This window comes from Rhododendron vialii, chromosome 8a, assembly GCF_030253575.1.
Source record: "Rhododendron vialii isolate Sample 1 chromosome 8a, ASM3025357v1".
Classification (NCBI taxonomy): domain Eukaryota; kingdom Viridiplantae; phylum Streptophyta; class Magnoliopsida; order Ericales; family Ericaceae; genus Rhododendron; species Rhododendron vialii.
In genome coordinates, this window is record NC_080564.1 from 36,188,111 (window position 1) to 36,216,069 (window position 27,959).

A 27,959-nucleotide genomic window follows, 5' to 3' on the forward strand; every position below is an offset into this window, starting at 1 on the left:
TGACACAAACACTAAACTACATTGACCATTTCGGTTTTTTTCCCTACTTTAAATTACAAATAGAGTACCACTTTCTTTTTGAAAATCTAGTTCATCAAATGCTTTGTACATTGTAAATGGTTCGATTTCCCCAATAAACCTTTACTAGTAATAATTACGAAGGCATGCGATGCGATTACTTCTTTATATTTGGAAGAATTGAGAACTCTCAGCCGAAAATCATCTTCTTGGAAGAAGCCTATTAAAATAAACAAAACATTATAACACAAAAGATAAATAGGAATTTCTCTTTTTTTCCCCACCCGGAAAAAAGATAAGAATGTTGGCTTCTTGACGAGTAAATATGTCATCAGCAAACTAAAAGAACAAATTGTCAGTAGTCATAGTCATCCATCCGGCGAGAAGCACCAGGATCCTCTCTGAAACTGGATCGCTGAACTAACCTGACCAATGCCTCCACCACTTCAGACATCGGCGGCCGAAATTCTGGCTCCGGCTGATACACAAATATGACATGATTAAAACCATCGCAAGAATTATGAAGCCATACCAAACACTAAGCCCATCTGGCATTGGAGATGGATGGTTGGCGCTCACCTGTACACACAGAGCAATTACGTCAGCAAAACGCGAAACTGATTTAGGAGGATACAGTCCCCGCAAAGCAGGATCCACCATTCTCCCCAATGCGTTGATATCATGGAGCTGTGGTATGGCCCACCGGACTAGAGATTGTTCTAATCTTGGCTTTGAACTACAAAGAAAGCAATCGACTTTCAGATAAAAGGCTCGTAGTGCATGCAGACCATAGTAAAAATCAAAACGAAGCTTAAAGGCCAACACACCTGTCAAAAGGCATTCGACCTGTCAACAACTCCAACATGACCACCCCAAAACTATAGACATCGCTCTTCAATGTATAAGCAGAAGGCTTGGTGCATTCAGGAGCATTGTACCCACTCCCCAGGTTTTGGCTTGTTCGCTGACAAAAGATCAATACGGATGATGCAGAATGATGATGAGCAAACAATATGAAAGAAGGGTGACCAAACCCATTACCATGAAACATAATTGGGCATAGATCACTTCAGGGGAAAAAGTTAAGAGCCAATTTAGGATAAAGAACGTTTACAAATTTGCAATTTCTAAATAACTCACAACGGAACGTAATACTTTTAAGTTTGAAGTGCAGAAGACCACATTGCATTTTTTTGTGCTTAAACAAGTGATTAGGAGTGGAGGTTTTGGAAGCATGAGGAAAATTGTCGAACTGGGTTGGAAGTGAAATAGCAGAAAGAGATTGTGAGCGAGTAGTAATGGGTGACAAAAACCTACAGAGGGTTTTGTCGTAAGGGCAGGAGTTGTCAAGGAGAATTGGTGGGGAGAGTTTCATTGGCCACCTGAGAGGAGAAAATGGGAGGTTGAATTGGGGCATGCATTCCAAAATGAGAAACACTGGGGATGATTGGAATGGTATGGCACTGTGGCCAGGGCTTTGATGGAGTTTAATTCCCAGAGGAGGGCGGACGAAGGTAAAGCAATTTAAATAGGTTGTGCAAGTTGCAGATGTTCCGGGCGCCCATAGAATATTCATAGCATTATTAGGAGTTGAGGCTCATTTCAGCAGAGGTATTGGTAGAACACGGACAGGTCGTTTCTTCAAGTGGCAGAGAAGTGGAGTTCTCGCAGGAATTTCAATGGTGGAGACAAGTGGCCCCCACCATGCAAGATGTACAAGAGGCATGAGAGTGATGCTTCCAAAGCTCAAGCTTCGATATGTTAGACGTTAGATAACAACCAGAGACGCAGGACAATCCTTTTTTCACTTTAAGCCTTATGATGATGGTCAACTTTTAACAGTATTGGTTATTTTCAGATTTTCTGGATGCGGGTTGTGGGGTTGCACATGGGTCATGGTATGAGTCAAGTTAAGCACTCAGGTATTATACATGAGTCTTACTTGGTTTGCATGGGTTAAATTCATAGTTTCCTAATGCTAATCCGACTTCAATTACAATTCAGAATATTCACAAGTCTATAAAGCCCTAAATCAACAAATTTGCTGTTTAGAAATAATTTCCATAAGAATATGCTTCTTTTGAGAGTGTCATGCAATCAAATCATTGGCGGGTTGCCTAAGGCCTCTATACTCGTTCTCTTCTCCTTCTTTCTTTCTTGCATTTTTGCACTTCAACAGGCAAGAAGATTCGAACAAAAAAATGACTTAGATAATTGAGTTAATATTCAAAATTTTCTTCTATATCCACATCCACTCTCAATTTAGTGGAATTCTCAAGTGCATGATCCACCCTATATCTACTCATTAATTGACTTTCTCAAACAAATACATCCTCCTCTACAACCCTAAACATGCCCCCCTTCCATTCTCCCCCCTTAGAACACCAAAATAACTTCAAAACCACGAAACACTGGTGAGCCCCTGTGTCATTCTTCATCAATCCAAGTAGAGTGGGTTTTGTCACTGTCATTTTCAGGGTAAGGAGTCATCTGAAGGTATCCTTGAGTTTCTCAACATTTTCTGGTATGAAGATCAGTGTACGGTCATTCTCAGAAAGGACAGCACGTCTTTCTGTCTGTACCATTAATCTAGTCCTACAGGATGCGGTTTTAACAAAGAGCTGGTCTAAAGGAGTGTTATAGCTTTGGGGCCTCCAATTCACTCTTATAGAATCTGATGGTATTTAAGGCAACCGAAGATGAGTGCGGTCCTTTTATCAGGGGGATAGATAGCATGGCAGTGATGGCATGAAGGAGAGGCTCTTTAAACTAGGGGAATAGGATCTTGAAAGCATTTGTTAGCAGCTCTAATAATGACATGACGAATATTCACCCAATATCTATCTAATAAAACACAATGGTGTGGGCCTCCACACAAACACATCCAATAATAAAACACAATGGTGTGGGCCTCCACACAAACACAAACACATCCAATGGCTGGGGATCATTTGATCCAAGGGCTGTGATGCATCCTCCTATTCCCAATTAAGTGCCCATAATTTTAACCTAAATTACACAAGTGAAAGTATCTCCCTTTTCACGTCTCAAATTACGTTCCAGATAAAAAAAAAACCCCTCTCTCTCTCTCTCTCTCTCTCTCTCTCTCTCTCTCTCTCTCTCTCTCAGATAGACGCCTCTCATTATGGTTTCTCCCCTTCCTACCTCCGACGAAAATCCATTGCCTCCTCTCTTCTTCTCCTCCTCTCCCCTCCCTCACTCTCTCGATCGTCCCTCTCTTACTCCCACACCGACCCTAGCCACTCCCACCACCAGCGCACCACCACGAGGTATCTCTCTCTCTCTCTCTCGAAAAGACATGTAAATCCATGCAAATCCCGTTGCAAGATAGACATGTAAATCCATGTAAATCACTTCAAGTTAAGTCTTCCTTTTACGGAGAAAATTTCTACTCTTTCTTTTCCTACACAAGTTGTACGATGGAGGGGTTCACCGTTCACCCCTTCCATGCATCATACATACACCAATTTGCATGTGTAAGAAGTCGGCAACACCAAAACCCTGATTCTGTTGTCCAGACAAATTCACCGATTTCGGAAGCAATTTTCAATACGAAAATCAATAAGGGCTGTTGGATTGGCCAGATTAGGTAAGGGATTGGGCTAAAAGTACTGCATCTCCGACACTCCCACCACATGCTCTAAGTTTGTGTGTACAAAGTGTTTGATGAAATGCCTGTGAGAAATGTTTGATGAAATGCCTGTGTTCGATTTAGGATTGTGCTACATGGATGAAATTGTTGTTTTGTTGCTTTGTTGAATAATTAGAAATTGTTGCTTTGTTGAAGTTGAATAAGGAGGCGGCATACAGGGACTTCTCATTTCAACAGGGCAATGCATGTGCAACATTCATTGTTTTTTTGCTTTGAATAGAAGAACCGTGTCCTCTCTTTTTTTGGCTCTTGGAAAACCATTTCCAAAGCTGAAGTTACCCATCATTATAACCTTTGGGTGACCTTTTTGTACCCGACTTTTTCATGACCATCTTTCCCAATGTTAGCACTGAGGGTAGAAAATTAGTTTTTAGCTAGACTCATTTTTAAGACTCATGGACAAACACTCGATCACCGTAGAAAATTAGTTTTTTCCTCATCTTTTGTTGGGGCTCTAACATTAGAAGCGTTGTGCTAGGAAATAGTGGCTTCTGGGGTTTAACCTTTCAAAATCACTTTGGTTTCGCATTACTGCTATGCAATCATTCTTGATGTTAATTCATTTTTTCTCTTTCCAGGTAATTGTATGGGATAGGAGCAAGAATATAATCGCCCTCTAATACTTTCATCATCATCAAGATTGGAAGTTCGATTAGCGAATGGTACGCTTTTTTGAGTTTTCTTTATTTCTCTGCTTTTGACCAGAGCTCTTTCTCCAATAACACTTCAATATGGTCTAAAATTAATTTGTAGGGGGGACTACAAATATGGCTTTCATGCACTTTTTTTAATGGTGTTGCATGGGGACTAAGTTTGCTTTGAAACACAAAAATTATTAGCAAGAATCCTTCTTCCTTGATGGTTTTAACACTATTACAGTTTTCTTGGCCTGAGTTGGTAAAATTGGTGAATTCTATTTATTTCGGAGGGTTGCTTATGTGGTGGTTTGTGATAGTAAACAGAGAAACAGAGACGGAAAATACTGATATTAGTTCTGAATGAATTACAATGAGGTGAGTACATCTTTAAATAGAGTAAAGCTATGCCTAAGAAAGGAAGATTACAAGATTTGATTACGATATGATTACCCTATGATTACGCTATGATATGATTACGATATGATTACCCTATGATTATGCTATGATTTGATTACGATACATGTCCTAAAATAGCATATTACAAGAAGATACAGAATATATATTCTAGATACAGAATATATATTCACACCCCCCCTCAAACTCAAGGTGCGAGGGCAGAGAGCATCGAGAGTTTGTCAAGGAGAAAGCGAAAACGAGCAGCGGTATGGGTCTTCGTGAAGAAATCAGCCAGCTGCAATGTGGAGGAGACGAAGGGTAAAGCAATGGTGCCAGACTGAAGATGCTGACGTATGAAATGACAATCAATCTCAATGTGCTTCGTGCGCTCATGGAAGACCGAGTTGTGGGCAAGCTGAATAGCACTCTTATTGTCGCAGTAAAGAGGCGTAGGAGTAGTAACAGAGACCCCCATATCGGAAATAAGCCAGCGAAGCCAGACGATTTCAGAGGTAGCATGGGCCATGGCACGATATTCAGCTTCCGCGGTGGAGCGAGCAACAACAGATTGCTTTTTGCTTTTCCAAGAGATAAGAGAATCGCCTAGAAAAACACAGAGGCCAGAGGTAGATTTGCGGTCATTGACATCACCTGCCCAGTCAGCATAAGCATAAGCATGGAGGGTTAAGCTTGATGTAGAAGAAATCAGAAGGCACTGATGAAGGGTACCACGAAGATAACGGAGAATACGTAAGAGGGCAGCCCAATGCGTAGTCCGGGGGGCAGAGACAAACTGACTAACAATGTGAACTGCATAAGAAATATCTGGCCGAGTAACAGTAAGATAAACTAAGCAGCCCACCAATTCGCGATATTCCGTAGGATCCTCAAGGGGGACACCATCAGAGGCAGAGAACTTGGCATGGAGTTCAAGGGGAGTATCAACAGTCTTCGTATCTGTGAGACGAGCACGGTGAAGAATATCAGTAACATACTTGGACTGTCCCAAAAGATACCCCTGAGGAAAGGAAGCAACTTCAATACCAAGGAAATAACGTAGCGGGCCCAAGTCTTTCATTTTGAACTCACGGAAGAGATGACTTTTGACTTCAGCAATAGCAGTAGAATCAGAACCAGTGATGATCATGTCATCAACATAAAGTAAGAGAAGTACCAGGCCATGAGAGGTGCGACGGAGAAATAGAGCAAAGTCATGCATGCTGGGCGTGAAGCCAATCTGAAGAACAACATCCTGGAAGCGTGAATACCAAGCGCGAGGGGACTGTTTCAAGCCATAGAGAGCACGACGCAAGCGACAAACCATACCGGAAGGATGAGAGAAGCCAGGAGGAGGCCGCATATAAACCTCTTCAGAGAGATTGCCATTGAGAAAAGCATTCTTTACATCCAACTGAGAAAGAGGCCACTGGTGCACTGCAGCCACTGAGATCAAGGTGCGAACAGTGGTCATTTTGGCAACGGGGGCAAAAGTTTCCTCATAATCAATCCCATACTCCTGAGAAAACCCTTTAGCAACTAAGCGGGCTTTATACCGTTCTAAAGAACCATCAGAATGAGTCTTAACCTTGTAGACCCATTTGCAACCGATTAGATTCTTACCATCCGGAAGTGAAACCAACTCCCAAGTTTGATTGTGAGCAAGAGCAGTAAGTTCAGCTTGCATGGCATCCATCCAATTGGGATCATTGCAAGCTTCTTTATAGGACCTAGGCTCAAAATAAGTGTGAATGCGGGAAAGGAATGATTGATAAGAGGATGAGAAACAAGTATTAGTAAAGCCATATTTTACCGGTGGTTGACGATTGTCGCGGACGGGATACCGGCGGGCAGGCGGATCAGGATCCGCAGAGGCAGATTGGGGAGCAGCTGTAGAAGTTGGACGACGGGTGTAGACCTGGGTGATCGGAGCACGACGAGGTGATGCTGAGGGGGCTGTAGAAATATCAAATACCTGAAGAGTGGAGGTGTACTCTTCGGGAGGCACATCCAGATCCATAGGAAATGGGTCAATATGGATCAAGTCTTCTTTGGCTACTGGAGCAGTGCGAGGTGGAAGAGTAAAATAGGGAAGACGCTCTAAGAAGACAACGTGCCTTGAAACATAAAGCTTTTTGGTCACAGGATCATAACACCGATACCCTTTTTGATTAATGCCATACCGTAAAAAAACACCTAAGACACAGCGGGTGCTGAGCTTAGTGCGGTCTTTCTTGGGGAGGAGAACAAAACAGGTAGAACCAAACACTCGAAGAAGAGAGTAATTAGGAACCTGACCATAAAGCCGCTCATAAGGAGAGCTACCAGAAAGAAGAGGGGTGGGCATCCGATTCAGGAGATAGGCTGCAGTGAGAACAGCTTCTCCCCAGTAACAGGACGGGACGGAGGAAGATAGGAGTAGAGACCGAGCAGTATTAAGAAGGTGACGATGTTTTCTTTCAGCTCTACCATTTTGGGCAGGAGTGTCAGTGCAAGACGATTGGTGGATAGTCCCAAGCGAATCTAGGAATTTATGAAACTCTGAAAGTGAATATTCCCCACCCAAGTCAGACCGAAGAATTTTAACCGATGTAGAAAACTGATTTTGAACCATGGCATGGAAATTCTTATAAATCGTAAAGAACTCAGATTTGTGTGTCATTAAGTAAACCCAAGTATACCGACTAAAATCATCCACAAAAGAGACATAATAGACAAAACCACCTTTAGTAGCAACCGGAGAAGGGCCCCATAAATCAGTGTGAACAAGCTGAAAAGGCGAAGTAGAAATAGAGGTACTTTTATTAAAAGGTAAAGCTGACATTTTTGCAAACTTACAACCACTACATTCTGAAATATTACTGACTGAAATATGACCCAAATGACCTGACTTAACTAAAAGTTTTAGACGTTCACTAGACAGATGTCCTAATCTAGAATGCCAAAGATAAAATGGAGATGACTTATGATCTAAACAAAAAGATGACGCAGCAGTGGAAGAAGGTTTTATTGGGAGATGCAAGTGCTCCAAAAGATAGAGATCACCAACTCTACGGCCTGCCCCAATCTGCTTCTTGGAATCCCGATCCTGCACAACACAACCAGAGGAAGAGAAAACAACATCAAAACCAGAGTCGGATAATTGGCTGATTGAAAGTAGGCTCAAAGACAACTGAGGAACATAAAAGACATTAGGAATAGATAGTGAAGGTGCAGTAGAAGATAGAATGGAGCCAATAGAAGCAACATGCATGGGAGAACCATTGGATGTGGCAATACTAATAGGAAAAGCAGGTGGCACACAATTACTAAGAAGAGACATATCAGGAGTCATATGATGAGAAGAGCCAGAATCAAAGATCCAAGTGGTGGGTTGGATACCTGAGGTGGGAGAACCACGCAAACCTGAGTGAGTGGTAGTCATGGCAGAAGCTTGGGGGGAACCCCCTCGAATGGCTTCCATGTAAGCCTGAAACTGTTGAAATTGCTCATAATCAAACTCTGGAGGTGCACTACTGGAGGCTGGTGCTGCCAAGGCTGCAGGAGGGCGAGAATGCTGTTGTGGTGCCCGAGACTGATGCGGGGCATGAGGACCAGTTGACTGAGTAACATTTCGTCCCTTTGGCTTGGGACGGTTAGGGCATTGATGCTTCCAATGACCCTTCTGATGGCAATAGTTACACTCATCTTCAGAATTTGAGGCCTTGGCTTGGCCGCAAATTGGACAGGATGAGATGCTGGAGTGGGCGAGTGATGTGTCGGATATTGGCCAGATGGAGCAAATGGAGCAGCAAAGACAGACTGTGAGGGAGGTGCAAGATTAGCCACTTTGAACCGCGTTTCCTCAGCGATAAGCTCATGAACAGCACCATCTACTGAGGGCAATGGAGACCGATGCAAGACAGCCCCACGAAGAGGCTCAAACTGAGGCCGAAGGGCCATGAGAAACTGAACAAGTCGTAGTTCCTCACGAAATCTGACATAACTATCAAGTAGCTGCAAATCTGAAGGTTCCATGAGAGCTAACTGATCCCAATAAGTAGTCATTTCGTTATAAAATTCTTGAATCGATTTATTGTTTTGGGTGGTGTTTCGGATGGACATTTCAAGCTCATATCGTTTAGCAAAATTTGATTCAAGATACAGAGCTTGTAGATAATCCCAAACTTTCTTTGCTGTGTTATATTTCGAAAAATTCATGCCAATACTTGGTTCTACGGAGTTGTGAAACCAAGTCAAAATCTGTGCATTCCCTGTGTTCCATTTTCCCAAGGCAGTGGCATACCCTGGGTCTTTTGGATCAAAAGGAGGTAGCGTAGAACCGTCTACATATCCCCACATTTCTTTACCAACAACAAAATTTTTCATCACATGAGCCCAATAGGAGTAGTTGTTACCGGTCAAACGAACACTAATAGCCTGATTTTTATCGCCAGACATGATGCTAACAGAGAAACGCAGTCAAAAAAGAAAACAGAATACCAGAGTACCAATCTGCCTTAGACTGGTTCGTCGGAGTTGTAACAGAGGTTGCCGGAGCTACTGCAGTGCCTGCAAGTGCTGCTGGAGGTTGTCGGAGTGTTGGTAGGTCACCGGCGGTTGGGGAGGGATGGGTGTCGGCTGCTGTGGGTATTTCTTGTGATTTGAGTTGCTGAAAAACAGAGAGATAGGGAACGATAGTAGCTGACAGAGGGAAAGAGATTTGAGGATAGAAGACTGATTGGAAAACAGGTTAGGGTTTCGGAATCGGCTCTGATACCATGATAGTAAACAGAGAAACAGAGACGGAAAATACTGATATTATTTCTGAATGAATTACAATGAGGTGAGAACATCTTTAAATAGAGTAAAGCTATGCCTAAGAAAGGAAGATTACAAGATTTGATTACGATATGATTACCCTATGATTATGCTATGATTTGATTACGATACATGTCCTAAAATAGCATATTACAAGAAGATACAGAATATATATTCTAGATACAGAATATATATTCACAGTTTGGTGGGTTTTTTTTTTCTTATAATTTTTTGGTCTTTTGTTTTTAGGTTTTGACCTCCATGGTAATGCGTGTTTGGAAACCGTAGCTCTACAATGATTCCCTCCTTAAGGTGATTTCTATCTGCGTTTGCCAAGGCCCAAGGATATGAACCTTCCATTTCTCGAGTTCCACAGCTAAATTTACCATTGGTTGAGCTGCATGTTATGAATTTAGGTTGGCTTCTTTGTGTACCTGATGTGTAAAAACATGCAATTATGTCAGTGTCTTTAATGTGAAATTAACATTTGTTCTTTCTTAAAATGGTGTAATATTTTATTCAGTCATGTAATTTCTTTCTTTTTACGAGGCATACGATTTCAATTTATCCGTAGGTAGTTGAATTGTATTAGTCGGGGTCTAAATTGGTAGATGGGTTGGTTTAGTTATAGTTACGATCGATATGTTGAGTTATATCTCTCAAGTAGTTCTTTTTCGCGCCACTAAGAAGTGGAACAAATACAATACACTAATTCCAATCCCGATGCGTAGTGCCGTAGGCACGGGCAAGCACTAGTTGTTCATTATTGCACTTCAATTACCATACAAGACAATCTAATTGCTGGTGTAACAGATACAAAATATAACATGTACCGAACTATCAAACAGGCAGCTCTGGAAATTTTAAACCCACATGCCAGTGCAACTAGCCTACTTCTCAGGCTAAACTAGGTAATCTTCCCCCATCACTTTCATGCAGGTAGTATACTTTGTTAAATAACTAGTGATGTTGAAAAGAAAACAACCACCAATTATCAAAGCCAATAATCTCTCCACTCCTTCGTGATTTCATTAATTATTAAACCACTGCTTGCTCCCACGATCCGTATTTTAATATGTGGTTAACTGGAATGAAATCGATTGGTTACTAAATATGGTACCTGATGAAAGGTAGCCAAGCCGCATTCGCAGAGACGAGGATTGAGCTCAGTGTCTAGCAAAATATTAGATGACTTGATGTTCTTGTGAACAGAGGATGGAGAACAACCCTCATGCAAGTACCTAGATGCAAAAAAGAATTCAAAAGGGAATTAACTACTGAGAACTAAAAATACATCATGAACATACTCAAACAAAAATAATATGAAAATCAAGAAAGGAGATAATGCTCACTGCCTGTAAAACGTGGACCAAACCTATTGATCAGGGAATATGCATTAACAGTTGCTCCATAATTTAGTTTCACAATGTAGCTGGTAGACACCAGTTTGAAGATACAACAGATACGAATCTAGGATATTTCTAGATCTGGGCGAATCAGGATTGGCTTCTCGTAATTGGTAGTTATATGAACTAATAGAAATGTATTAAATCCTCACTTTCAAAGCAATCTATGGAATTGAAGAACCTTACACATGGCACATAATAGGGCTATAGGCGTATCACAAACCATACTGCACGAAGGACAGGTTAGGCAACTCAAGCTTGGAGGCACCTAAGAGCAACAGTAAAGACACTTTAGCATCAAGCTTGTAGATCAATCCAACCTTGTAGTTTATGAAATTCGGCTTTGGCTAGCTTCTGATCAGTTGAAAACTTGAACCCAGCTGCTGCATGGCACTATGGAAGGCTAGGACCGCTAGGTTAACTAGGTTGATACAATTGCAAGATATTGTTCTTGAGAGTGAGAGTCTGAGACAAATTCAATCCTTGAAACACAATAAGAAAACAACTGGGTCTCCCAACAAAACACGATAGATCAAAAAGAAGTAGAACCTTACAACTCCATCAAACAAACAAATATACACCGAAAATGCTGGTGCAAGTGATGCAACTATCACTAAGGCGAAAAAGACAATAGAGATGATGCTGCAAGCAGGAAACAAGATAAAGAGCGGCAGGCTTTGTGTGCCACGCAAGGCAGGGCATGTTGAACGGGCGTGAAGATTAGAAGTTGTAAATTACAGGTCCCAAATACAATAAATGGTTAGGCCCAGGGCCGCATGGCTGACATCATGGTTCATCAGACCTATCCAATAAGCGTAATGGGCTTAGATTGGATCAGCCCAATCCAATAGAGGTCAGGCTAGTATTTAGAAACATAAAACTCAAAACCTTCTCTGCACACGCAAACCAAGCTATAGACAGACGATCCCAAGCTTTCTAAATAACTTGGTTGGATTTGGGCTTGGTTGAGTTCAGTACACCCAAGACGCAGCCATAGAATATGTTCACACACAAAGGAGCACCTACCAATGACCGCTGATCTCAACTTATCTAGATTAAGTGCCGTTTCAGTACCTAAGGGAACAGCATACTATCCTCTTCTACCGATCTATCTATAGCCGATTATAAAATAAGTCACATCATTCCTATCATATCTTTGTTTACTATCTCAAGTCTCAACCAATGTTAAATAATGGTCTTATTCTTCTCCTCTTGGCATCACCCCCAATGTGGACAGTAAACTCATCTTTGACACTTTAATTTCTCGTTTTCAAAACACATAGCCAACAATTGGACTTCATTTTACCCAAAATTTATATCCAATCAAGGATCAAAATTCTGTTTTGACGAGCCATATCAGTCAGCTTGGAAACCAAGATATTTTTGTAACATTTTGGAATAAGAAAGGGAAATGATAAAAGACTGGAAACACGCAGAAGTAGTTGGAAAACAAAGCGCAAACCATATATTGGAGTATATGATTAAACATGTAGGATCTAGTCTACTAAAGAGCACCCTCTTAATAAACTCGATGTGTATCAGCATTAAAGTGTAGTCTTGAGCGTCTTAATTCGGCAAATTTTTTCTCCAGTCTTCTTATTCAGCAAATACACCTACTTCTTTTTCATAAATTAGCATGGATCCTGACCAAACAGCATGGTATGCACAAAATGCATTTCAAACCTTCCAAATGTTGTCGGCAGATGAGTTTTGGGATAGGCCCTTAGTTTCGTTCTGTATACTTATTACTTTCTGTCGGGTCCAACTAGGATATCTACTACATCACCAAAAGAGTGGGGAAAAAAGAGTCTAATAGAGCATCCCCAGTATATCTACTACAGTACTATTTGCATATAGGCACAGCAAAGCCTGACAGGCCAAGTCAACCTTATACTGCTCTGAGGGCTCCCCCATGGCGTAAATGGAAATTTGAGTGCTTCAGCAATTGATCTGTGCTCAACCCCTAGGACTTGGGCATCCATTATATAAGTTACATCTGATGCCTATGCACTGCATCCAATCAATGAAGCCTAGTAGCCTAAGTTCACAAAATGCATACATCTAATAATTCTCATGGTTTACCGACAGATTGAAAACCCAATTACCCAGAGAGATGAAACAAGGGAGAAGAAGTTAACTTACTCAACAGCTCTGGCTGTGCCTAGAGCAATCCTGACTCTCGTGTTCCAGGTCAGTGGTTTGCTGAAGTCATCTGAGAGGTGTAGGAACTCGTGAAGTGAACCATTCCTGTAATATTCATGGACTAACATATTTTGTCCCTGTTCTGAACAATAGCCAACAAGTTCAGCAATGTTTGGATGGCGAAGCTTGGAGATGTTTGAAGCAATTTGTCCAAAATCTCCCCCCTGCCTGTCTTGGAGTAGTGAGGAGTCAATCTTCTTGACTGCAAAAACCTGATAAAACAAGTACTAGAAATTCTTAAGCAGGTAAATCAGTGTAACAGCAATTAAAAATCTAAGCACATTTACAACAAAGAAAAACAACACCCACAAAATCGTCATCTGCACCTGCTCTAAGCATGTCAAGGCAAACAAGATACATGGACAAACAGGAAATAGCAAAACATGATGTGACAAATGCCACTATCATATCTCTGCACAACAAATATCTGTTTCTTCCGCAAAGTGCATAGTCAACAATTGAGTTTTCCAGGACACCTGAACAATAGTCACTTAACGAACAAAGGTAGCTTGCGTAGCAAAGAATTTACTTTGGAAGAGACAAAATAAAGACACACTGCTCTTTGACATGTTCATGAAGTGGGAAACAAAAAAGAATGTAGGATGTTGATACCCAATGTGATTGCACCTTTAAGCTATTGGACCAACGTCAGTTTTCACATTGACTGATAGCCAGGCTTTGGACCTGTATTACTGTCCTACTGGTCATAATAAAGCGATCCTGATGTAGCAGCTACTGCTTGGTTTCATGAAGCATATTCATGGACGCCGACAACAGTGCATATACGGCCATTACACCCCACCAGATGACTTTTTGGTCAAAAGAAAACGTGTCCTTGTTGGCGTGTGAGAATCATAGATTATGTAGATTGATGGTAAAGGCAATTTTTGGTAGTTTTGAGAACTACCGACGTGATTTAATCTGCATATAATAACTGGTCAAGTTCTAATTTTGCACATTTGTTATGGTGTTTTAGGAGGTCAGAGTATTTCAACTAGTAGAGGTATGCTATTTCCTATTTTAAGTCAGTCTTTTAGGAAGAGAAGAACATCAACAACCTACAAATATCTACGTAATTGCGAATTGGTGAGCTCAAGGTTTAAGAGCAAACATTTACACTTGATCTGGATCTAAATGTTAAGAAATCCGTCGCTACCATACATACATTTTGGAATTGGAGATCGTGGATTTCTGGGAAATCAAGCAAGGCTGAAACTTTGCACTCTCATGGTATACCACTGGAGTCACGTGAACGTGGGTCCTTCTCCATTTTCTTGAAATTCTAGAGGCAAGAGTGTGGTCCGGGGGCAACCCTGGTGTTTGAAGAGGGAGTGAGGTTCGGCAGCGAACCTGGCTTTTGAAATATGAATGGGCTACAATTTAGTTTGATTGAAAGAAAATATCAAATTCGAATAGCAATATTTATTTGAATCCTAATTGGGTCTTTAGATCTGATGCTAGGCTTCTGTTATGTATGATTTCATTGCTGAGCTCGTCAAAGGACTCAAACCATCGATAATACCACAGTCCCCCATAGAACAAAATGCAAAACTGTCCTGATAACAACGCCACAAACTAACATAAGCAAGCAAAAATACCTTTCCATCAGCATATTTGGCCCTATACACCTGTCCAATGGTTCCCTCACCAAGTAAGCGACCCGTTGCAAAGTTACCGGTGGCAGTCTGCAAATCTGCCCAAGAATAACATGTCATCCGAATGGAGCTACTTCTTTTGATGCTCATATGGTTTACAAACTCTCCATCATCAAATGATTTAGTATGATCTAAAGGTGTGGGCATAAGACCCATTGAAAGAGATGACTGCAAACCCAGTGAAGATGAGGAGTCTGACGACTTAAGTCCTGTCACCATTACAGGATCTAGTCAGCTCAATCGCTACGTGCTAATATCAAGCGAACAAAGACATCATCTTAAGCTCTGAAACAATTACAAAACAACTCATGTTAGAAAGTGATGAGTCCTCAGAAAGGCAATGCACAGATGGAACTACATGTAAAATATCCAGGCAACACAAGATATTGAGCATATAACAAGATATGGACAACGTCAGATACTAGCCCAATGAGATTCTGGGCTCAGTAACAAGATCATTTATCTGGAAATTTTGGACCATGATCCATCAGATATGGGTTTAGGCAACTACAAATTGTTGATTTAAAATAATAAAAAATTGAGTAGCTTGATTTTCCAGATTAGAAGAAATAGACAGAAATGCATTAATACTGAGAAGCTAAAATAAGGCCCACTTCTTGGGGGCGGTCACAGCATAATATACTGACTAAAGCAGGATCATGGACCTGGAGAGCAAAAAGTATCTAGTAGAAAATTTAGCACAAACGGGTAGTAGGTATCCTTTTGGAAAAATCCTAAAATAATCCTCGGGTTAAAGTAGTTTCAAAATTTTCTAGGTAAATATTAGAAAGAAAATAACATTTAATCAATCAAAAACTTGAGAGCTTAGCAATACAGAAAACCCTTATCCTGTATCTGAAGCTTGGTATCAACACAGCTATGGTTTGCAGCGACTATTTACATTTCTCATACAAACATCTTTTGCCATTCGATTTCTATCACACCGATACATCAAGTAAACCATCCACCATGATTTTTCACGGCACCTAAACCTAAGTAAATTATGGCTCTCCTTTGCTGAATCAGCATTGTTTTGTGCTTAACTTTGATCAACATGCTGTTTCCTACCCGGATTCATGTCAAAAAGCAATAGCAAATGGGACAGGAGGATCAGCATGCTCATAAGTGATCAATAGAATTTGCCTTGAGGATCTTCAATATTCACATTCACAATTACTCCCACTCCACATATTCGTCACTGAGTGAAAGAACAGTATCCAATAGATATGAGCCATTTTGGGCACCTTAACTAATCAATCATTGGATTTGTGATGAGTTCGCGACACCTATTTACAGACAAATGAATAGAATGAAAATATAAGCAAAAAATTACCTCTGAAGTCCTTTAGTATTTCAGAACGTGAGTCATTGGATAACTCCTGGGATGCAAGTGGAGTAAATGCCCTACGCTGACTGACTCTATCTTCATCAATGAAATGTGAAGGAGGAGTTGAAGATCTTCGTCGTGTGAATAAAGCAATGACAAGGACAAGGGCCAGCAGAACACCAAACACTATTCCAGCAATGGCAGCTCCACTCAGACCAGATTTTTCATCACCTTTTGACAAGGGTTTATGAGCATGAGGGTTACTTTTTTGACCAGGAGGAGGAGGAGGAGCTGGGCCTGATGACCAAGAGTTTCCTCCAGTCCTTGAGCAATAAGAATACAGAATTCAGAAAGAGAAGTTAAATAGAACTATATTACCAGGAATTTCAGTGGCTACTTACTCTATGTTATTAATGTCCTTCAACTCATCAGGGATCCAGCCTGTAAATTCGTTATTTGCAACATTCCTGCCATGAAAACATTGCATGAAGTTCTGTAGAATCTTCATCATCAACTTCGGCAGTCGCAAGAAAAAGTTTATCATTCTTAACACAGAGCGAGTGTTCTAGAGATATGACAAGTTACGCACACGATAAGCAAAAGTACAGTGCAGATAAATGAGTGGTGCTCCAACTTCCCCAGGATAACAGCTATGTTAACTCGTTTGATAAACATATATCACAGATGCCAAGAAAAGCACATCAACTTTTGTCAAAGGCAATGTGGATTACTGATCTCTGGGCGGCCAAGTGTCGGGGCTCTGTATACCCACATCGATCACTACCTTAGCTGGGATGCTTTTATTCCTTGTTTTCTGAGCTCCAGGTGTTGGGGTTTCAGCAGTTACATTTGGACTCCTGTTAGAGCTCATCCCACATTGGTTAATTATAACCTCCAAAACTTGTATACCAGCTTGTGTGGCCTCTTCACTCATTGACAATTGGTTTTGAGTTGGATGCTTTAACATTGTATTAGAACTAGGCTCCCGGAGTCTTTTATACAAGACTCTCTTGACTGATTCCCCCATTGTTTGTGTCTTAAGCACACCTTGTTTCAATGTGATCCCCATATTACGGATCCTTTGTTTACCTCTTCACGTGTGGCTCATGGGTGACATGTGTGGGGAGTGTGTTAGAGCTTGTCCGACTTTGGTTAATTATAATCTCCAAAACTGGTATATGAGCCCAGGCGGCTTCTCCACTCCTTTCCAATTGATTATGAGGTAGATGTTATACCAACTCCTTTCAAAGGTTGTAACCTTAAAAATATTAGGCTAGTCTTTTGGGGTTCATTATCATTAGTTAGATACTAAGCAGTCGACTAACCAAAAGAAGATACCAAGCACGTGTCCTGATAATGGAGGTAAGAAAGTGTATAGGGTGTTAACTAACCCTAACACAAGTAAGCTTTATTTATATTACGTGGTGACTAGTTACATAACATAAGTAACCAATGTGGGACTTAGTCCAACTATTCTAACACTCCCCCTCAAGCTGGAGAATAAATATCACAAAATCCCAGCTTGTTACATAACAACTCTAAACGTGGTTTAAATAAAGGTTTGGTGAAGATATCTGCCAACTGAGCGCCTGTAGACACGAAATGGGTAGCCAACACGCCACTATCTATCTTCTCCCAAACAATATGACAATCTACCTCGATGTGTTTGATTCTCTCATGAAATACCGGATTCGAAGCGATATGTATTGCTGCTTGATTATCACAATGCATAGGAATAGGTAACTGTACGCCAAATCCCAACTCTTCGAGCAAATCTCTCAACCATACAACCTCGCATGTAGTATGAGCCATGGCACGATACTCTGCTTCAGCACTGGACCGAGCAACCACAGTTTGTTTCTTGCTCTTCCAGGTAACCAAATTTCCACCAACAAAAGTACAGTACCCAGTTGTGGACCGTCTATCAGATGGTGATCCTGCCCAATCAGCATCAGTAAAGGCCTCAACACATAAATGACCATTTGAACGATAAAAGAGGCCACGTCCAGGATGAGCCTTGAGATACTTCACAATACGAAGACAAGCTTCCCAATGTGGAAGACGAGGAGCTGACATAAACTGACTTACCATACTAACAACAAATAAGACATCAGGCCGTGTATTGGTGAGATAATTCAGCTTGCCTACCAAGCGACGATAACGGTCTAGATGATGGAATATCTCCCCCTGATCAACACACAATTTGATGTTTGGATCCATAGGGGTCTCTACAGGCTTTGCTCCCAATAAACCAGTTTCCTCTAGAATATCTAGTGCATACTTCCTTTGGGACAAACTAATCCCTTCCTTGGATCTTGCTACCTCAATACCCAAGAAATATCGAAGCTTACCCAAATCTTTGGTGTGAAACTGACGTTGTAAAACTGGTTTAACTCATCAATACCTTTCTGATCATCCCCAGTAATAATGATATCATCCACATACACAATCAACACTACTTTCCCCTGTTCTGACTGAATAGAGAAGACAGAATGATCAGAATGGGAGCGATGCATACCAAACTGCAATACAGCATCACTAAACCTGCCAAACCAAGCTCGAGGTGACTGCTTAAGACCATAGAGGGCTTTGCGAAGGCGACGCACCTGAGAACGCTCCCCCTGAGCAACAAACCCAGGAGGTTGCTCCATATAGACCTCCTCGAGCAGGTCACCGTGTAGAAATGTATTCTTGACATCCAACTGAAACAAGGGCCAACCAAGATTGGAGGCCAAAGAGATAAGAATGCGAACAGAGTTAATCTTGGCCACCGGAGAGAAAGTCTCAGCATAATCAACTCCATACGTCTGGGTATAGCCTTTGGCCACAAGACGGGCCTTGTACCGTTCTATGGTGCTATCCGGATGATACTTGACAGAAAAGACCCACCGACAGCCAACAGTAGACTTTCCTGGCGGAAGAGAAACCAACTCCCAAGTGCCATTGTCATGAAGAGCAGACATCTCAGCCTCCATAGCTGTCCGCCACTCAGAAACAGATAAAGCCTCTTGAACAGTGTTAGGAACAAAAATGGACGAAACAGAAGTAGTAAAAGCACGAAGGAACGGAGACAAATGATTATAGGAAACAAACTGAGCAATAGGATGAGTAGTGCAAGACTAAATACCTTTGTGAAGAGCTATAGGAAGACCAAGGGACGGGGGAGGTGGTGGTGGTGAAGCGGGATCTTGGGACGGAGGAGGAACGGCGGCAGGCACTGGTGGGGTTGTTAATCGTGTCCGTTGACGCACATATACCTGCAAGGGTGGCACAGGAACAGGAGGAACATCTATAGGAATAACATACTCAAACTCAAAAAGGACATATTCAGACTCAGGAGTCCCCGAAAAGAAAGACAGTGACTCATTAAAGGTGACATCAGCACACACAAAGTGACGACGAAGAGAGGGTGAGTAACACTTATACCCTTTCTGAGTGCGCGAATAACCAAGAAAGACACACCGGATCGAGCGAGGGTCAAGTTTGTCCCGGTCAGGATCTAGTGCATGAACATAACACATGCACCCGAATACCCGAGGGGGTAATGAGTGAAGAGGACGACCAGGAAATAAAACCTTGTGAGGTATCTGACCACCAAGAACAGTGGAGGGTATACGGTTAATCAAGTAACAAGCTGTAAGAACAGCATCACTCCAGTAAGACTTAGGAACCTGCATCTGGATTAACATGGCACGCATAACTTTAGATAAGTGTCGGATCTTGCGTTCGGCAACCCCATTTTGTTGTGGAGTCCGAGCGCAAAAAGACTGGTGAATTATCCCATGATCATCAAAAAAGCGAGAAAGAGCATTATGAAAAAATTCACGTGCATTATCGGAACGAAATATACGAATGCAAGTATTGAACTGAGTCTTTATTTCTGTATAAAAGGACTTGAAGATAGAAGACAACTCTGATCTTGTTTTCATAAGATAAAGATATGCAACACGAGAGAAATCATCGACAAAAATAACATAATATTGAAAGCCAGCTAAAGTGGGAACATGTATAGGACCCCAAATATCCGAATGTACTAACTGGAAAGGACGCGACACACGACGCTCAACCCTAGGATAAAAAGACACCGACGGTGTATACTAAACTCACAGACTTCACATTGCAAGTCCTTAACATTACTATATGATGGCACTAGACGCTTCAGATTCTGAAGAGAGAGATGGCCCAGACGACAATGTTGTTGATAGGGAGAAACAGATGACTGAAGAGCAACAGACGTAGGATAGATGTCATTGGTAAAGTAATATAGGCCGCCACGTTCAGTACCCCCACCAATCTTCCTCCCCGTCTTGAGATCTTGAAACACACAACCATGAGAAGAAAAAGTGATGAAGCAGTTTAAAGATTTCGTAAGTTAAATAACAGACATAAGATTAAATGGAAAACTGGGAATATGGAAGACAGAGTCCAAAGTAAGAGATGGAGTAACAAAAACGGAACCCAAACCAGTAATTTCAGAGGTAGAACCATCAGCTAAGGTAACACGAGATGGTGTACCAACAGACCGACGACTAGAAAAAAAAGTAGATGTACCAGTCATATGATCAGAAGCACCAGAATCGATAACCCAAGGAGTAGGAGAATGAGAAGGGGCAACACAAGCAACGGAGGAACCGGTCTGAGCGAGCGTAGCAGTAGAGGATGAAGTCTGGTTTGACACAAGGAGCTGATATTCTTCTGCAGAAATAGTCACCACAGGGTCGGCAGGGCGAGGAAGTGGCTCAACATCCTCAAAAATAGCAGCCTGATGAGCCTGAGGGAACCCATGGAGATCATAGCAAGTCTCCACGGTATGATTGGTCCCCCCACAATAAGTACACGATCGGGAATCACGCCCACGACCACGGCCACCTCCCCCTAACATGCGACCACCAAAACCACCAATACCATAACCACGAGCACCCACATCAGAATCACGACTACCAAAACCATGGCCAAAACCACGTCCACTAAATCCAGAGTCACGACCACGACCGCTAAACCCAGAGTCATGGCCGCGACCACGACCACGGCTAAATGATGTACTAGAAACACCAGGAACAGCGGAAGCCAATGCTGAACGATCAGGAGGTGGTGCAGACACAGAGACAGATGACTGGCGAAGGCGACTAAATACCTCACTGAGAGAAGGTAGATCACGAGACCCCAATAAATGATTACGAACAAGACCATATGTGGATGATGCACCAAATATAAACCGAGCAACCTGCGTACGCTCACGTTGGCGCCGCATGACCTGAACATCAGAGGAAATCGGCTCACATATATTAAGCTCCTCACAGATACCACGGAACTTAGCATAATAAGACTCCAAAGATAAGTCACCCTATGAGATAGAAAAGAAGGACTGATGAAGATCATATGTGCAACGGAGATTGTTAACACCCGAATACATCTCCTGAGCCTGTGACCAGACTTGTTTGGCCGTAGATAAGAAAACCAGCGAGCTAGCAATATGTTCTTCCATACTATTCCATAAATCAGACCGAATATTAGCATCCTCAGATACGCATGCCTCATACGTGGTAGCAGTTGCCGCGGGGGGATCGTCTGTCAAATAATGACAAAGTTTCTGACCAACATAATAAATCTCGACTGCTCTAGCCCAAACATCATAATTCTTACCATTCAAAGGGGTGGCGGTAATAGACAACCTCTCACGAAACCGAGAAGAACCAGACAAACTGCCAACAATAGTAGAGCTAGAAGTAGAACTAGATCCAGACTTTGACTCAACCATTTCACCAAATAAACGTTCACCAATAAGAACCAATAAAAGCAACTAGGGAGAGCAACAACTACCAACTAGAGACAAAACATAACAGTCAACAGTACCACCATCAATATTTGAACTAAACTCACTACGGAACAGTCACCATACCAACTACACTTCACACGTTATATCAGCCTGATGAAAGCAACATGAGAGACAGTTACCAGCGTGAGAGAGAGGGATCTGAACAGCACAAACATCACCGGAGATCAGAAGAAATCTGAATAGCACAAAATCAGAGACCTAGAGGACAGATCTGAACAGCCACAGTCCAGAAAATCGCGAATTGAGTCTGAAACTACAAGAAACAAGGTCTGTCGGCGCCGGAAAATGCTCGCCGGAGGTCGGCGAAGTCAGGAGTGGGTTATTCGAAGGTGGGCTGTCACTGGGCATGTGATTCGAAGGGTTCTAGAGTGCAAGAAAGCACTGGGTATGTGATTTCGGTAGTCGGAGAGGGGTGGATTGCTGTCGGCCAGAGGTTTATGGTGGTTTGTGGTGGTCGGAAATGGTAACTAGGGTTTCGGCTGATGATGGAAAGATATGGAGGATGGGTTTCGAACGGAAGAAGGTTTGGTAGGTTTCGGCTGATGTAGTAACTACGGTTTAGTGTTGTACAGTGGATTTCGTGGGTTGGCGGGTAGTATCTCCGGCAGCTATGGTGGTGGTTTAAAGTAACGCTCTCAGCGGCGTAGCCAGAAAACTATGTAAGTGGGGGCACCTTTTAAACACATTTCAACCATAAAATTTCATTTTAAGCAATGTTAAAACATTTGTGCTAAGAATTGAAAAACCTAACATAATTTTTTAATATAGTAAAATACATAGAATATAAAAACAATCGAACTACTTGAATTGTCTTAGCAGATCAAGTCTAAGAGCAATTCACTACACAGTATTTAGCATTATTGCTCCCATTGTTAATAATTGCTGAAGTATAAAACATATAACCCATGATTTAGGCATTTTTGAATTTTGGACATAATGCATTAGAGAGTTCCAAATAGTAAGTGGCGGCTATTTTTCATATTAGACATCTCATTTCGCTGGTACACTGACAATGTTCAAATATGTGGAAAAGAAATTGAGAATGAAATGATAGTCGACTAAAGAAAATACAATTATGAAATACAATTAACGAGAGAAAATACAAAATATAAATTTTAAAATCTTAAATTTAAAATTTAAATATAAAAAAAAAAAAGAAATTGAGCGGGGGCGCGTGCCCCCGCTCGTCCTATTCTCCCTCCACCACTGAACGCTCTGATACCATGATAATGGAGGTAAGAAAGTGTATAGGGTGTTAACTAATCCTAACACAAGTAAGCTTTATTTATATTACGTGGTGACTAGTTACATAACATAAGTAACCAATGTGGGACTTAGTCCAACTATTCTAACACCCTTGGAAGCCCATGTGACGGCGTTTGCGGAACCTTAACCTTGTCTCACATAGAACTCGACTTCAAAGCAAGAATCACGTCATTCCATGCGATAGGAGACTTTGCGGCCTCAAGCAATAAAAAGGAAGGCAACAAAGTGTTGTGAAAGAATCTGATAGCGTGCGCGAGGGCACACACCCCAAAAAAAAACTAAGAATGAAAGAGGATCACCTTAAAGGATGATACTCACTCCGTCCTAAAAAGATGTCTCACTTTTACTACTTGGACCTCTCAAAATTATCTATGTTTGCTGATTTATATGATTTTACAAACTTTGTCTAATAGAACTTTGAGAGACTATCAAACAAGGACCAAATTGCGTATACAAATAGTATAAATTACCAAATATAGATACTTTGTTGAGAGGTCCAAGTAGTAAAAGTGAGAAATCTGTTTGGGATGAAGGGAGAAAGTCTTTCTTGCTACAGTTCAGTACCTAGGGTGGGAAGGACCTGAGTATATAACAAGTTAGTGAATCTTAAGACTAGAGGGCCATTTCTATGGAATTTTGCCAAGCTAAGAGCATCCACAATGTAATAATCAAAACTAAAAGGTTGCTAAAGTTAGCAATGTTTGCTCAAAAAAGTGCTCATATTGTAATAACCAAATTTAGCAACCTCTTAACAACTCATCAAATTTTGACCTTTGAATAACCAAACTTAACAACTTTTACCAATAACCAAAACTCAATAACCAAACCCAATAACCAAATTCAAAACTAAAAAATTAAAAAACACCTCACATTAGAATCGTCTCATCGAGACGAATAATTTGGTGTGGTCGGGTGCGTGATTGGAACTCATTTGCAATTGGACATAGATGCATTGCGTATTGTAGGGGTTTTTTTTATAGGGATACAAAAATAACCAATGTAGAGATCAAGTTTGTTAGGTTTGATTATGAACTAAATGGATAATCAAATGCTGACGTGGCACATTTTGGTTATCGATTTTGATTATTCCCATTGCGGATGCTCTAAGAAACTTGCTTTACACACACCACCCATTACCATGATTACTCAGGGACCGCATCAAATGATGATTTTGATATCAAGGAGTTGGGCAATTAGAGAATGAAATAAAAGTAACACGTCAACGGCTATATATAACTATGTTGTGATGCTCTGGTAAGAATATGCAAAAAAACATCAATAACCAGGATGAAAGATTGACTAGCAGTGCAAAAGTTTAAAATGATAACTACATGTTTGGATGTAAAAATCATCATATAGAGTCGGTGCAACTTTAATTCTTGGTCAACTTACAAATCATTGAGAGAAAGATCCGCAAGGGGATTTATTGAGCCAGAAAATTGATTGTTCTGCAAATGTCTGCAGGAAGACATTAAGAAACATTACTAAACAAACCTCATAGTTTATGATTTTAGATAATATTTTTTCTTACAATTTGGTAAGACTTGTGAGATTTCTAAAACTCTGAGGCAAGTTGCCATACAACTTGTTGAAGGATAGATCCCTGCATGGCATTTCACGAATTAGTCAATACAAATTTTGTATGGTGCTTCCTACAAACTGAAAAGGTAATTCAGATCAAATCCACAACTTTCGTTGCAAGTTGAGTTAAGTACGAGACCAATAAAAGGACATTTGCATCAACCTTGTACTTCCTTCTTGCATACGCGCACTGTTAATATTCCTATGGACTCACGTGCAAGCATCAAGTGCAGTATGAGAGCTGATTAAACTGGTTTTTACAATGTTACATTTTGCACTTTTCATATGAAATTGTGTTTGTTACAAATTATTGTGTATTAAAGCAACTACTGCAAAATCGTTTCTGTCTGATGAGCAAATTCTTTGGAATGATTTGATCAGAGCCAGTCCAACTAAGCCTGGGGCACGAGTATTACTCGAGCGCCAAATATCTGACTCGGGCCATACAAACATTCAAAATTGTGGATGTAACGTAGATACTTACAGTTCCTTGAGCTTAGAAAGTTGTACAAACATTTCGCTCAGTTGTCCCTTGAGTTGATTGTGCCCAATATTACTGCATCAACCCACAGAACATTGGCAGTTTGAAACCATCATTTTTTTTTTCTTTTTCACACAAATAAATAATAAATATACCACGTAAAAAAGGAGATGCAGACCAATAAAGAAAACGCCTCTTCAAAAAAAAAAAGGCAGATAAAGAAAACTTACAGATATTCAAGATCTTTCATCTGAGAAAGTGAATAAGGCACGCCGCCCGTGAAGCTGTTCTTAGAAAGATCTCTGCAGAGAAAGACCATCTGCTGATCAGGTATCTCATTTCTGATTTTAGATGATATAGAGGAAATCGAAGAATATTAAAAGTCCAAAATTTACGATGCCCATGACGTTAATTTATTTCACTTACTATTAAAATAAATAGGTGATTCATATAAGATAGAATGACCAAGTAAACTGCAAAATAAAAATAAAGACATGCAGGTATATGACCTTACACTCGAAATAAACCATCACGAATAGTGCGGACAAATATCAAATCGGCACTATAAAATTCAGTTAAGCTTCATGATCCTTTCTATCTGAAATAAAATGCTCTTTCCAGTTGACTTACATGTGAGCTGCATTTGGAGGTAGCTGATATGGTATGTCATTCTTGAGGTTGTTATTGCTCAAATCACTGTACTATGACAAACAAAGGCATCATTTCGAGGTGAAGTTCTTGTGAAACAAAATATTAGAGGATGTATTAAAAACAAATGTGCCTGATTTTCTATGTATAAAAGCTGGGCCTCACAAGTAGGTGACGGATGTCAAACTGGAAAGTTGGTATCCCATTGAGCCAGAGAGTTTCAGGCCCGATAAGTCACTGCAAAACGTTTCTCACAAATAAGACAGATGAAATAAATCAGAGAGACTTTTACTTGAATTCATAACCTCAAAGCCAAGTAAGATGCTTTTACAACTCAGAATGTGTTCAACTACTTCAAAAAGAATAGTTACATTTCAGTAACGGAGGATCCTGAGCATTTTATTCCTTCCCAGGATTCGCCACAAGGGTCACCTCCACTTGATTTCCAACCATCCAGTTGTGAAGGTGAACTCAAGCTACTATACATGACATTGAGAGCAGAAACTGCAGAATCAATTAGCAAAGATGAGAAACTAGGAGGGTAATGAGACGTTTCACAAACTTCTCAAAACAAAAACAAAAGAATGACCAGTTTGGCATGACAACTGACTAAGCATGATGTCAAGGATACACTGGTGTACCCATAGAAATCTGAACCTACGAGTTCCAATATTATATAGTAATATTTCTAAGAATTTAATCCAAGGTAATACAAGTCTTGAAGCCTCCAAATTATTGACTTCCTTCTAAGGTAGGATCCGCTGCCACGAGAAATGTGTAGTTAAATTGCAGCCTCTTTCAGAGCGTAAGGCCCAAAACTTGTAACAGTCCCTAGCCTACAAATAGACACTAATTTCTTGTTTCTGAAGGGAAGAGACAAATTCATTATAAATCCAACTCCCCAATTAGGAAGTGAGAAGAAATTGAGAGCATACCATCAGGTCCATCAGTCTTGGAGTGAACCAAGGTAATGGTGGTGGGTGTGAGGGCTTGAAGGATCACAACGATAACAATCCAAAGACTTGTAAGACGGAAATTGAAAGGAGGGACCATCTTCTGATCAAACTCAGAACCCCACTCTACCTCCCCACCCTTAGAAATGAAGAGCGTTCTATTGCTCTAATCCTCCTGACCCGGAAAGGAAAAAAATCAAATAACGAGACACCGACAATATTGATGCTGGGAAGGAGGAGGAGGAGGATAATCTGATTCTGTTGGCAATACTAGCACCACCACCACCATTATCACCAAACGGATGAGCAGAATGAGAAGCAATTCCAACCGTCTCTGCTGCGGCAACACCTAAGCTTCCGAATGTGTTTTTTTTTTCCCCTTTTGTTGAGGAGGTGGAGGAGAGCCCTGTGTGCAGCCGATTCCGGCTTTCATGAACTCAATGCTAAATTTAGGAATAATAATGAAGCTAAAATTGGTGATGGACATCCCCCAGGGGGGAGAATACGGCGATAGATTCGGCAAGAATGTACGGCTAGGCCAACCCCTCTATTTGGTTTGGTGAGATGAGATTGAGAGGAGAGAGTTCGAAAACCACCCACCCCCAATGCACGCACGCATCCCATCCCATCACATGGAGTGGAATGGAGTGGAGTTTTACAATACGCATAAAAACTGTTACCCGCCAAAATCATCTCGGCGGTTTGGCTTCTCTCTTTCTCTTCTCCTCCTCCTCCTCCCCCTGGGTTGGGCGTTGACTTTTGAAACTAGCGTCATTTATACCCGTTATCTACTAGTACTAGTACTAGTCTTGTAAATTACTAAAATCATAAACAGTGAATAAATTAACACAAACTCAATTCAAATCTCAATTATGAAAAATGGAGTATAAACAAAGCAAACAAAAAGATGTTGGGAATGGGATGTAGTTCAGTGTTAAAGCTCGCTTCCTTGGAAGCTTCTTAACCTATCACATCGGGAGTTCAACTTCTCCCCCCGAACAGATGTAGAATTTGTCTAAATAAAAATACAAACTAAAAGGTGTGAATTTTATTTATGTTTCCAACTTCTTCCCACTTCCCAA

At 41.0% G+C, this 27,959-nt stretch overlaps 2 protein-coding genes and 1 long non-coding RNA gene across 7 annotated transcripts; 1 reads left to right on the forward strand and 2 right to left on the reverse strand.

Annotated features, from left to right (window-relative positions):
- On the reverse strand, positions 1-27,667 carry LOC131336398 (protein STRUBBELIG-RECEPTOR FAMILY 5). Of its 5 annotated transcripts, XM_058372211.1 has the most exons (17): positions 27,573-27,667; positions 27,478-27,503; positions 26,296-26,428; positions 26,090-26,161; positions 25,907-25,972; positions 25,507-25,578; positions 25,280-25,351; positions 24,746-24,817; positions 24,607-24,672; positions 16,514-16,579; positions 16,119-16,435; positions 14,729-14,994; positions 13,071-13,342; positions 10,643-10,763; positions 846-982; positions 598-754; positions 1-496 (listed from the first exon to the last, which is right to left on the reverse strand). In XM_058372211.1, the coding sequence occupies exons 1-17, from the start codon at positions 27,650-27,652 to the stop codon at positions 374-376; spliced, it is 2,118 nt and encodes a 705-aa protein (XP_058228194.1). In that variant the 5' UTR covers positions 27,653-27,667; the 3' UTR covers positions 1-373. The 5 variants fall into 5 exon arrangements, with proteins under 5 accessions (XP_058228194.1, XP_058228192.1, XP_058228196.1 ...); XM_058372209.1 differs by having other exon boundaries at positions 26,860-27,630; XM_058372213.1 differs by lacking the exon at positions 26,296-26,428 and having other exon boundaries at positions 27,573-27,615.
- LOC131336406 (uncharacterized) lies at positions 3,139-10,068 on the forward strand. Its single transcript, XR_009202818.1, has 2 exons — positions 3,139-3,308; positions 9,772-10,068. It is a non-coding gene; the product is annotated as an uncharacterized LOC131336406 (long non-coding RNA).
- LOC131336404 (uncharacterized) lies at positions 7,673-9,482 on the reverse strand. The gene is made up of 2 exons (XM_058372236.1): positions 8,104-9,482; positions 7,673-7,810 (listed from the first exon to the last, which is right to left on the reverse strand). Exon 1 carries the CDS (start codon positions 9,160-9,162, stop codon positions 8,143-8,145), a length of 1,020 nt encoding a protein of 339 aa, XP_058228219.1. The 5' UTR covers positions 9,163-9,482; the 3' UTR covers positions 7,673-7,810; positions 8,104-8,142.
- Positions 27,668-27,959: the final 292 nt, after the last annotated feature.